At 55.2% G+C, this 11,832-nt stretch overlaps 2 protein-coding genes across 2 annotated transcripts in view; one reads left to right on the top strand and one right to left on the bottom strand.

Moving 5' to 3' along the window:
* ATP8B3 (ATPase phospholipid transporting 8B3) overlaps nucleotides 1–1,583 on the top strand; it is a 35,511-nt gene extending 33,928 nt beyond the window's left edge. The window contains exons 31-33 of the mRNA XM_042782777.1: nucleotides 203–265; nucleotides 1,379–1,385; nucleotides 1,486–1,583. Coding sequence (XP_042638711.1) covers nucleotides 203–265; nucleotides 1,379–1,385; nucleotides 1,486–1,583 — 168 coding nt within the window. The remainder of the gene's footprint in view (nucleotides 1–202; nucleotides 266–1,378; nucleotides 1,386–1,485) is intronic.
* Nucleotides 1,584–5,946: 4,363 nt separating this feature from the next.
* The window catches only part of ONECUT3 (one cut homeobox 3), a 25,490-nt gene continuing 19,604 nt past the window's right edge, over nucleotides 5,947–11,832 (bottom strand). The window contains exon 3 of the mRNA XM_007954612.1: nucleotides 5,947–6,239. Coding sequence (XP_007952803.1) covers nucleotides 5,947–6,239 — 293 coding nt within the window. The remainder of the gene's footprint in view (nucleotides 6,240–11,832) is intronic.

The raw sequence follows: 11,832 nt of genomic DNA, 5'->3' as shown, positions 1-11,832 counted from the left end.
CTAGGTTGTTTCCATCTTTTGGCTATTGTAAATAGTGCTGCGATGAACATGGGTCTCTCTGATTCTTAACTGTGCCCCACAGAAGGTGGGGGCAGTGTGGAGATGAGGGCTCAGAGAGGTCCAGTGGCCAAGAAAGAGGGCGGTGTTCAGAGAGGGAGCGCCCCTCTTCTCTCCGCCCCTTTCCTCCCTCCCCATCTTCCAGGTGGGTGCATCCCAGCCCGCCCTCTTTTGTGCCCACCTTCCGCTGGCCAACAAACACACCCAGGTGAGTGACTAGAAAATAATTTATTGAAGAAAAACAAAACAACAAACCCAACACAGCAATGGTTAACAGTGATGATGACTTTTTTTTTTTTTTTTTAAGTTTTAAGCCTGTCGCCTGAGGATGGGGGCAGAGAGGGCTTCTCAGTTCCCTCTAGCATTAGGGGTGAGGAGTTGGCCCTTGGATGACCCAATGAGTGTCTCCCCTAGATTCTGATCTCCACTAAATACTCAAGACCATGTAGCCTTTTGGGCCTCCCTTACCTTCAGCTGAGACAGTCCCCTTCCCAAAGACCAGCCCTCGGGGAGAGCCTGAAGGGGCCACTGGAGGGAGCCTCGGAAGTCTGAGGAGATTATTTTGTTCCAACCACTTTGGGCAAGGCAATGGGAGATGGCCCACGTTCCAGGCAGTGCAGGGGCTGAGCGTAAGGGGCCCTGGGGTGTCCCCCATCCATGGCATCATTTTAGGGTGGTTGGACCCTTGGCTCCAGGCCCAGCCCCCCAGTATGGGGCCTCCAGTCTTACTGGGTGTGAGGGACCCCATTTAGGCATCCCAACCCACCCTCTGCAACTGGGGGCCTGTCCTGGAAGGGGCCCACATACCCCTCTCCCCTTCCTCTCCCTGAATTCTTTGGGCCTCCCAGGGAACAAAGCACAAGGAGTGCCAAGCCCCCCTTTCCATCTCCCAACCTTCAGGAGCTCAGGGGTGGCTTACAGGCACGGCCTTGTGGCATGAGGCCTCACAGGCAGGGAGACCTTGGCCCACAAGCCGTTCTTGAGAGTCTGGGGGCCCTTTTGTACTCTGGGGCCCAGAGTGGGCTGGAAGGGATGTCCCCCACCTCCTGGGCCAGAGGAAAGGGGAAGTCACACCCAGCCCAGGGCCAAGGAGGCTGGAGGAGCCTGGGTGGGGCAGGGGCAGTGCCCTAGGGTGGAGGCCGGTGCCTGCCAGAGCCTCAGAGGACCCTTCAGATCTGGGGGCGCTGTCGGGGCACACTCAGCCCCCCACGCACACCTGGGCGACAAGACTTGGCTCGTTGTTGATTGTCTCCTCTGAACAAGACACTTAGGAAGTCATGCTAAAGCGACACCCGGGTGATGACACACGTCTGCCCTCCAGGACCAAGGTCAGGAGGCTGGGGCACCGGGGGTGCAGGAGACCCTGGGCCTGGTGCCAGGACTTGGCGCCCCTCCTTTCCTGCTGACCTGGTCCGTCCTCTGCCCCAGACACAGTTCCACCAAAGGGGGACAGGGACACGGGACAGCGCAAAGAACCACCAGACAGCACCAAGTCGGCCATGAAGTACAACGATGATTCGACATAGAATCCTGGGGCCGCGACCCCACGGCCCCGCCCCCGCCCCGCCCCCCACCCATCACCTATTACATCAGCTCAAGAAAGCTTACATTAGTCATGCATCGAATTCCATCTTGTCTTTTTTTTTTTCATTTTTCTTCCTTTTTTTTTTTTTCTCTTAAATTACATTTGAACACAGAACACATAGAATAGTAAATACTCTTAAAAGACACAACTCCAAAAAAAACGAGAAACAGCACGCCAGAGAACAAAGGTGTACCAACTCTCTCTTCCTCTCTCTCCTACCAGACTTGGGACTTCGTTTAAATAGCACATCTGTAAACGCGCAGGTCGCCTCTCACTCTCAGCCTCTCACCCTCATGGTCCCTCTGTCTTTGGCCTCCGACCACCCATCTCCCATCGCAGTGACATTCATTTTGTCTTCCACTGAACTCGTCAAAGAAACCACATGCCGTCGTCTGCAAAATTATAATTTAACGGTATAAAGCTTCAAGTCACATATTCCAAAAACTAGCTAAGGTTTTTTTTTTTTTTTCTTTTTCATCACATAAACTATACATTAAATATTTTGAGGTATTTCAGAGAAAATTGTCAAAGGCTCGAAGGAATTGTGCTGGAGGTGTCCTTTCCCGAGTGGGGGGTGGTCTTTGGTATGTGGTAACCAGCTGGGTATTGGGGGAGGCCCAGGACGGGCACTGGCCCTGGAGGGTGAAGGGGCCATGGGAGGGGGAGGGCAGAGATCCCGGGGGGGGGAAGGGCAGCCAGGCTGGGGGGAGGGATGGGAGCTGCTGTGTGTGTGTGTGTGTGTACACGCAGGTGTGTATATATGTGTTGTGTGTGTGTGTGTGTACGTGCAGGTGTGTATATATGTGTTTGTGTGTGTACGCACAGATGTATATATGTGTTATATGTGTGTGTGCGCAGGTGTATATATATATATATGTTGTGTGTGTGTACGCGCAGGTGTGTGTGTGTGTGTACGTGCAAGTGTGTATATATGTGTTGTGTGTTGTATGTAAAATGGATCCAGGAGCCCTGGGGACAATTCTGTGACCTGAGTCAGTGGCATTTGATCCAATCCAGCTAGGGTTGTTCTCCATTTCATCCCATCACCAGAACAATCCCAAGCTAATTCCTACTTTTCCATAAAGGGACAAACTCAGGACTTGGAGGGCCAGCAAATTTAACCTCTGATAAGGTCCAGGAAAGGCAAACATCTTGTCAGCTGCCACCAGCAGAGGACGCCAGAGAAGCCCTGGCCCGTGTGGTCGCAGGCTCTGGCTGGTGGCTGGGGCTGGACTGGTAGTTTTCTATGGAGAAAGGCATGGGGCCAGGGTATGACTAGTAGCCTCCTTCCTCCATAAAATAATACTTAAAATCATGTTTTACTACTACATTGGTATACGAAAACCAAACCAAACCCACTGCCCTGTAGTTGAATCCGACTCACAGCACCCCTAGAGGACAGATTGGAACTGCCCCACAGGGTCTCCAAGGCTGTCAATCTTCACGGAAGCAAAGCCCAAACCACACCCACTGCTGTGGAGTCTATTCTGACTCACAGCGCCCCTAGGGGACAGAGTGGAACTGCCCCACTGGGTTTCCTAGGCTGTCATCTTTACCGAAGCTAACTGCCTCATCTTTGTCCCTCACAGCCAGTGCCTAGTGGGTTTGAGCTGCCTACCTTTTGGTTATTAGCCAAAAGGTTTAACCACTGTGCGACCAGAGCTCCTTTACTGGTAGACAAATGTATCGATGATGTTGTTATGTGCCGTCAAGTCGACTCTAACTCATATGGACCCCTCCTTGGATTTCTGAGGCAGTATCACTAAGGATGTAGATTGCCAAGGATATTAAAACATTTTTTTCCTTCTGATTTTAAAAGAAATTAAGACATTTACTTGGGCCTCTGAAAGTATTTCAAGACTGGACTTGCTATGCCCAGTGAGTAAGTCAGCCCTGCTGGGATGGGCAGAGTTCAGGGCTGTCTGCCTATCAGGGACCCAGGGCTGGGGGACGGGAATGGCGGGCGGGTTTGAGTGGGAAGCAGGATAAAATGGAGAATGGAGCCCCCAGTGCCCAGGATACCCTGAAAAGGAATAAAAGCCGGTGTGCGTGTTTGTAGTACAACGTGTATGTGTACAGCGTTGGGCTGTGTGTGCACTATGTGTGTGCAGGTGTATGTGTAGTGTTGTGTGTATTCTGTTTGCTGTGGATGTGTGTGTGTAGTAGAGTATATGTGCTGTGTGTACACTGTATGTGTAGTGTGTGTACACTGTGTAGTGTTGTGTGTTTGTTGTGTGGTAGTGTGTGTATGTCATGTGTGTGTAGTGTTGTATGTGTTCTGTTTGCTGTGTGTGTGTAGTAGTGTGTATATGCAGTATGTATGTATAGTGTGTTGTGTGTACACTGTGTGTATGCAGTGTGTATGTGTAGTGTGTGCATTGTTTGTTGTGTGTGTGTAGTACAGTATATACCTTTCATGGCTATGTGTAGTGTTGTGTGTATTGTGTTTGCTGTGTGTGTAGTACAATGTGTTTGTGTACAGTGTGGTGTTGTGTGTACACTGTGTGTATACTCTGTGTGGGTGCATTTTGGGGGGACAGGCCTGTTGCCCATCAGGATGGGAGACTCCTTTTAGGCTTCTGCCCCAATACCCAAAGGTTCTAGAAGCATCACTCAGATTCAGCTGCTTAAAAACTGGGGGAACAGTGAGTCGATAAGGACAAGAAAACACTCCACACACATCTTTGGTTCAAGAAAAAGGCACTCGACCTCACTTTCCTCTCTCTCTCTCTCCCTCTCTCTCTCTCTCTCTCCCTCTCTCTGGTGGAGAGGAGGGCTGGCAGACGTCTAGTTGGGAGGTGAGGGAATTCTAGCATCCAGCACAAGTCCTTGGGGGGAATCTTTGGTATCAGGCGTGATTTCTCCAATCACAGACATGAACGTTTGAGTGAGGTAGCCTTTACCTGGGGGGAGGGGGGCATTTCACTAGAAATGTCTTTTGCATTCTCGAAGGGGGAGGGGGGACGGCCCCTTCCCCGGGAGGCAGTAGACGCGACAGGTTGGGGGGTCCTTCAAGCCTCCGCATGTTGAACCCCGTGTGGGGCCGCGAGGCAGGCTCTCTGGACCCAGTCGCCCACCAGCCATGGAGGTCACCCAGGCGAGAGACCAGCGGGGCGAGGGTGCATCTTCACTCTGACACCTCCCCCTTGTCATTTTTTTTTTTTTTTTTTGGCAAAAATGGAGCAAGCAGATTCCAGTTTCCTCAGCATCTTCCCTCCCTTTGGGGAGAGAACAAACACAAGGTTCACCCCCACCGCCTCCAGGAGGCCCACAAGGGCTGGGAGGTGGGGCGGAGAGTTCCAGAGGGCTCCGAGCAGGAAGAAACCCCACGGCCCCAGCACACGGGGGCTTTGGGCGGCTCCGGCGCTGCCGCTGGGTTCTGGCCTCCGTGAGATCTGCCTGTTCTCTTGTTTCCTGGGTTACGTCTTTCCCTGTGTGTCATTCATCAAGGTGCCTACAAGTAAAGTGAACTAAACGGAGGGACCGTCGGGGGAAGGGGAGGCGCCTGGAATTTACCCGCATGTTTGAGCGCGCCACCCCCTCCAGTCCGCAGCGGGGTGGGAAAGCGTGCTCGCCTGTGGGTGCTGGGCGGTCGCCGCGCCAGGCCCCCTCCCCAGACTTTAAGGCAGGCAATTCTTGGCACACGGAATCCTGGCCGCTGGGAGGGGCAGCTCAGTTCTTGGCTGGGGGGCGGTTCTGCCCGCCGACTGGGGGGGGTCGGCTTGTGGCGTGGGTGGGGCTTGAAAGGATCCGGCTTGACGTGGGTTTTGGCGACTGTGGACGGGGCTTGGTTCTCGGGGCTGGGGCCGAGAGGGCCCCCAGCACCTCTCCACGGGAGGCCGCAGGAGAAGGCAGGCCCTTCCAGCCTCCCTCTGTGGGGGTGGGGGTCTGGCGAGGGAGGGGTTATTCTTAAAATTCCTTTTTTTAAATACCCGGTTTATATTTCTAGTATGTGCTTCTAGACCCGCTTTAGGGGACAACACAGTGAGCCCTGGTTTTTTTTTTTTTTTTTTCGAGGCCCCCTGGCGTCCTGAATTGAGAGGAGGCTGGGGGACCCCTTCTGTTAGCCCCCTCCCCTCAGAGGGGGGCGAAGGGCTTCTTTTGCCCTGCAGGGGAGTGGGAAGGAGGGAGGAGGGGGACCCTTTTTGTGCACTTGGGCTGGGGGGTGTGCCATGTCCCCTCCCTGGGTGTGGGGGGCCCGGAGAGCGCCCTTCCAGGCGCCCCCGGGCGGCAGGTCTCCGGCCGGCAGAATGGGGATGGGGAGAAGTGGGAACTGGAGACGCGGAGGGCTGGGCCGAGGAGCCTCAGGCCTTGGAGAAGGTGGCGGCGGCTGCCGCCGGGCCCCCGGGGGCGGCGCCGGGCTCCTCGGCCCAGCGGTTCATGCAGCGGCGCCGCGCGTTCATGAAGAAGTTGCTGACGGTGTTCAGCTCCAGGCCGAGCTGCTGCGAGATGGTGACCTGCATCTCCTTGGACGGCCGCTTGTTCTCCTTGAAGATGGCGATCAGCGTGCGCCGCTGCAGGTCGGTGAACACCAGGCGCTGCTTCTTGGGCTGCAGCGCGCGCTCTTTCTGCTGCTCCTGCTCCTTGCGCTTGCAGGCTGCGGGCGAGCGGGCGGCAGCGCCACCGCGCGGTCGGACGGAGAAAGGCAGGCAGGGTGCACCGCCGGAAGACGGGAGAGGCAAGCAGACAGACGACACGGGAGAGACACAGCCCAGTGCAGAGCGGGAAACCCAGGGACACACAGACGGACAGAGGGGCGGAGAGACAGGGAACCACAGAAATAACAATAGGAAAGGAGACATGGAAAAGAACCGGGAGTCAGCCAAAAGGTGAAAGAGACAAGCAGGAAAGGGTGAGCAGGCGGAGACGAGACAGATGGGGGGACAGAGAAGAGGACACAGAGTGAGCACACCTCCGCAGGCCTGGCCACCACCCTCTCCAACCCGTCTCCACAACAGCACCCTTCCCAGGCTCGCTGTCCCCCTGCCGCACGTTTCCACACCCCTCATCTCCCCACCCAAATGCTTCCACAGCCCGGAGGTCTCCCTCCCTTCCGCAGCTGGAACCTGGGGGGCTCTGCGGGTGACATGGAAACTCTGTTGCTGGGTGCTGTCAAGCCGATTTTCAACTCATGGCGACTCCCTGTGACAGAGTAGAGCTGCCCCATAGAGTTTCCTAGTCACCTTTATGAAAGCAGATTGGCAGGTCTCAGAGCCGCTGGGTGGGTTTGAACAGTCAACCTTTTGGTTAGCAGGCAAATGCTTAACTGCCGAGCCAACAGGGCTCCTTCTGGAAGCTCTCCATGTGAGATGCTGTCTGATACACACTTGGGTTGGCTAAGCAGTAAACAAAAGACCACTTGGGGGTACAGCATAAGCCCCCACAATGTCTGTCCAGGATGATGGAGAAACTTGGTTCTGAGTGGCTGTAATAATTCATGTCGCCTTCCTCGCGCTGTCCTCTGAGGCCTGATGACCTGTCCCTTCTGATCTGAAAGCTGAGACCAGACTTGGCCTTGTTCCTGAACCCAGGGGACTCTCCGCAGCTGGGGCGAGCTGAGGAGGGCGACCTTGGGGAGGGACGGAGGGTCAGGGCCTGTCTCCCTGCCCCAGGGGAGAGGGCCACTCAGGCGCTGGCCAAAGGGAAGACAACGGCTCAGGATGCCTAGCCCGGGGCCCTGCTCCAGCTCCCAGCAGACCCCTTCGCCTCCATGCGGGGCCGTGGTGGAAAAGAGGAGTTCCAATGACCAGGGTGGGCTGCCTCCCCGGGTGTTCTCCGTATCTCTCCCACATACCAGTGGGGGGGGTGCTGGAGGTCTGTCCTCGCCAGCTTCCTGCCGACGCCCCTGCCCCCCGCGCAGTCAGCAGCCGATGGAGCAGGGTGGATTAGCAGGCCTGCGCTGTCCGCCCTGGCAGCCTGCTGGGCCTGCACCCTGAGCCAGCTTACTTTGGTTCCGGAACATCCCAGACCAGCCGGCAGATCAACGTCCACACACATTCACAGAAAGAAATTAATGTGCCCTACACTGTGACTCATTTCTCAGAGACAACAGTGTCACGCATTTCCTGTGTGAGCTGACACCCTGCCATGCTCCCTCCCTTCCACCAGGAACACACAGAGCCCCTAATTGGCTATTTCAGGTTTTAAGCTTAAATAACAGTGACAGTCATCAGACGTTTTAGGAAAAGGCTCTAACATGAAAAAGAGAGAACAACCGTGGGCGGGGGGAGATACTTGAGAGAAAGAGACAAAGCAGGGAGTTCAAGATGGTCTTAGACATTGTAATAATCTCAGAGAGATAAGAAGGAATACCACATTCATGAAACAAGAACAGGATGCTGTGAAAAATAAAAGAACAATTAGAGTAAGAAAATGCTCTTAGAATTTAAATACATGAAATGTTATTGTTTGGCTGAAAGTAAGAACATGTGCATCACGGTTGTATCCTTTCACCATACTTATTCAGTCTGTATGTTGAGCAAATAATCCAAGAAGCTAGACTATATGAAGAAGAACATGGCATCAGGATTGGAGGCAGACTCAGTCACAACCTACGATATGCAGATGACACAACCTTGCTTGCCAAAAGTGAGGATGACTTGAAGCACTTACTGATGAAGATCAAAGACTACAGTCTGCAGTGTGGATTGTACCTCCACACAAAGAAAGCAAAAATCCTCACAACTGGACCACTAAGCAGCATCATGATAAACAGAGAAAAGGTCGAAGTTGTCAGGGATTTCATTTGACTCGGGTCCACAATCAACACACAAGGAAGCAGCAGTCAAGAAACCTAACAGCATATTACATTGGACACATCTGCTACAAAAGCCTTCTTTAAAGTATTAAAAAGCCAAGATGTCACTCTGAAGAACCCAAGCCATGGTATTGTCGATTATCTCATGTTGTTGTTGTTATGTGCCGTTGAGTCGGCCCTGACTCATAGGGACCCCTCCTTGGGTTTCCGAGGCGGTATCACTACGGAAGTAGACTGCCCAACCTTCCTTCCAAGGAGTGGCTGGTGGGTTTGAACCGCCAGCCTTCTGGTTAGCAGTCAAGTGCTTTAGGCACTGAGCTACCAGAGCTCCTTCCATTATGTCAATGGCGTGTGAAAACTGGACAGTGAATGACGAAGACTGGAGAAGATTGGTGCCTCTGGCTTGTGGTGTTGGGGGAGAATGTGAAGCACACCGTGGGCTGCCGGAAGAGCAAACCCATCTGTGTTGGAGGAAGTACGGCCAGATGCTCCTGAGAACCTAGCACGGCGAGCGAGGCTGCTCACAGACTTTGGACACGTTACCTGGACGGAGCAGTCCCTGGAGAAGGGCATCAGGCTTGACAAAGCAGACCGTCAGCGACAGAGGAGGACCCTCAAGGGGCGGTCTCTTCTGTTGCACAGGGTCACCATGAGTGGAAACAGACTTGATGGTGCCTAACAACACCTGACAACCCACAAACAGGGCTCTTGTGCTGTTGAGTCCCTTCGGACTCATAGTGACCCAACAGGACAGAGTAGAACCGCTCCAGAGGGCGTGTCTTCACAGGACCCGGCCACCAGCTCTCAGCTCCCGTGGAGCCAGGGTGCGTGACCACCGGGGCCTCTAAACTCGTGACACAGCTGGACTAGAGCAATTCAGCGTAAGGCTGGGAAGACAGAGTGGGGCGAATGTGCCAGAACACAGCCCAAACACGACGCAGAGGCACACGCGACGCTGGTGCCGGCAGGCGGCACACACGGCCGTGTTCACACTGGATGTTCGTTCAGGCAGCTGCAGCTGCAACTGTCTAGATGCTGACGAGGGGCGGGTGTGGGCCTGGACCTGGAGGGATGGAAGGACCGTAAGACACTGCCAGGCTGGCCGTGTAGTAGGCGGCCTTTTGTACGGAAGAGGGGATGAGAGTCCTTGTTTGTGTTTTGTCTGCATAAAGAAACACTGGGCTCCAGCTGGGAAAGAGGACGCAGGACAGAGGAGGAAAAGGGCAGCTGGTGCAGGGACTGGGGTCAGTGGTGGCGCTGAGAAGGATAGGGAATGGACCACGGGCTACCGGAGAAGGAACAAGTCTGCCTTGCAGGACTGCAACCAGAATGGCCCTGAGGAGCGAGGATGGCCAGACCCACTCAGGACGCGCCATCAGGAGGGACCGGTCCCTGGAGAGAGACAGCGACTCCGCAAAGCAGAGGGTCAGTGAAACGGGAACACGTGCAGTGAGGGCCGACAGGGGGCTGCACCATGAGCTAAGCACAGCAAGGGCTGTGAGGTGGGAGCGGGCGCCGTGTCGTTCGTTTGTACACGGGGTTGCTATGGGTCGGAGTCGACTCAATGGCACCTACTAACACATCTGCGTGGAAACTAGACGTCTCCAAGTTAAAATGGGTTTGGGGTGCCCGAACCGATCCACTGAGCAAACCCTCGCACGATTCACTTCCACCGGTGGGATTTGCAGCTCACTCTTGGTGCTGGGTGCTGTTGAGTCGATCCCCACTCACAGTGGAACCGCCTACCGGTTTTCCTGTCATCTTTACATCTTTTCCTCCCGCAGAGCAGCTGAGGGGTTTCGAACCACCAACCTTTTAGTTACCAGCTCAGTACTTAACCATTACACCACCAGGGTTCCTTTCGCAACTCAGCGCAAGTTTATAAATAAAATGCACCTGCGTCGAAGGAGGAGCGGAAGAAGGAAAATCCTGGATAGAAGCACAAGACACTGCCCTGGCTGCCCACCTTCTGCGGCCCTGGCCACCTGGGAGGGTCCCAGAGGTTGGGGGGGATCTCCCATTCCTCTGAAAGGACAAGGGGAGGTTTTGGGCAGCGGGTCTGGAGGGAGTCGCCTTTCAGCAGGGTGCCATCTTGCCTCCGGTGGGGACCCCAGTTCATTCAGCACTGGCTTATTCATTCGCCTTGTCATTTACTTAGAGTCTTTGTACATTAATTTAGGGGCAGGGATTTGAATGTCCTTTGGAAAGCTCACACGTTTACATGCCAAGAGCCTTGCTGTGAATTGCAAGTCAGTTCCAACTCCTGGTGGCCCCACATGTGCAGACTCAAACAGGTCCCCACGGCTGTCAAGGCTGGGACCCTTCAGAAGTGGATATACCCGGCCTTTCCCTGAGGCGCCCCTGGACGGGCTCAGACCACCAGCCTTTCTGCTAATAGTCCAGTGCCTCACCAGTTGTGCCACCCAGGGACTCCCAAGAGCCTTCCACAGATTCTGCTAATCCTTGTAATAATTCCATAAGGCGAGGACTTTCTCACTTGCTCAGAGATGGGAAGGCCCAGTCCAGATGGGGAGGGAGGTGAGATGGGACCCTCCCTGCCCGCCCCACCCCCTTCCCAGCTTCGCCTCTTCCTTGCTAATGGGGGCAGAGGCGAGGCTGGGGGAGGGGCAGCCAGCCGAGTCGTGAAAAAACTTCGCTTTTTGTCGATCGCAGCAAAAAGCGGCTCGGCTCCCCCCCTTGCTGGCGTTCAATCCAATTACAGCTCCTCACAGCCCCGATCGATCGATCGCTCCAGTCGGAGCTGTTTACCGCAGCTTTGGTCACTGCTGCCCTCCCCCACTGGCCTGGCGGTCCTGCCCGTGGGGACAGGGTGCTGAGGAGAGGCCGCCCAGGGTCCCCATCCATGGCCCCCATCAGCAGCCTCTCGGCTCCTCTCCAGCCCCAAAGGCCAAGGTCCTTGGGCCAGCCCTTTGCAGGGGGCACAAACCCTCAAAAACTGAAGCACAGGTGAAGGGAGGGAGAGGGTATGGGCCCCTTCTACAGAGGTGCACACGGAGGCTCCCAGAGAAGGGACCTACCTGAGCGCAGAACTGGGGCATGGGAAGCTGGGGGAAGAAGCCCTGGACTCACCCAGCAGCCAACAAAGGTGCTGCTGTAACTGCCTCTTCCACGTGACTCCCACCCTGCCCTGGCTGTCGCCTCACCGCCACCATCTGCAATAATTCTACCACTTTCGCCTCCACCTCCATCACCTCCGCCACCATCACCTGGTCCACCATCACCTCCACCACCACCATCTCTCTGCATGCACCATCAGTACCACCACCACCACCTCCACCTCCGGGTCACCTCCACCTCCACCTCCATCACCTGGTCCACCATCACCTCCACCTCCACCATCTCTGCATCCACCACCAGTACCACCACCACCACCTCCACCTCCACCTCCACCTCCACCTCCATCACCTCCACC

The sequence above is a fragment of the Orycteropus afer genome, unplaced genomic scaffold, assembly GCF_000298275.1.
Source record: "Orycteropus afer afer isolate SDZICR_OR568_19922 unplaced genomic scaffold, OryAfe1.0 scaffold00466, whole genome shotgun sequence".
NCBI lineage: Eukaryota > Metazoa > Chordata > Mammalia > Tubulidentata > Orycteropodidae > Orycteropus > Orycteropus afer.
The sequence above is the reverse complement of the archived record's forward strand: the minus strand, read 5'-3'. Positions and strand labels throughout refer to the sequence as shown.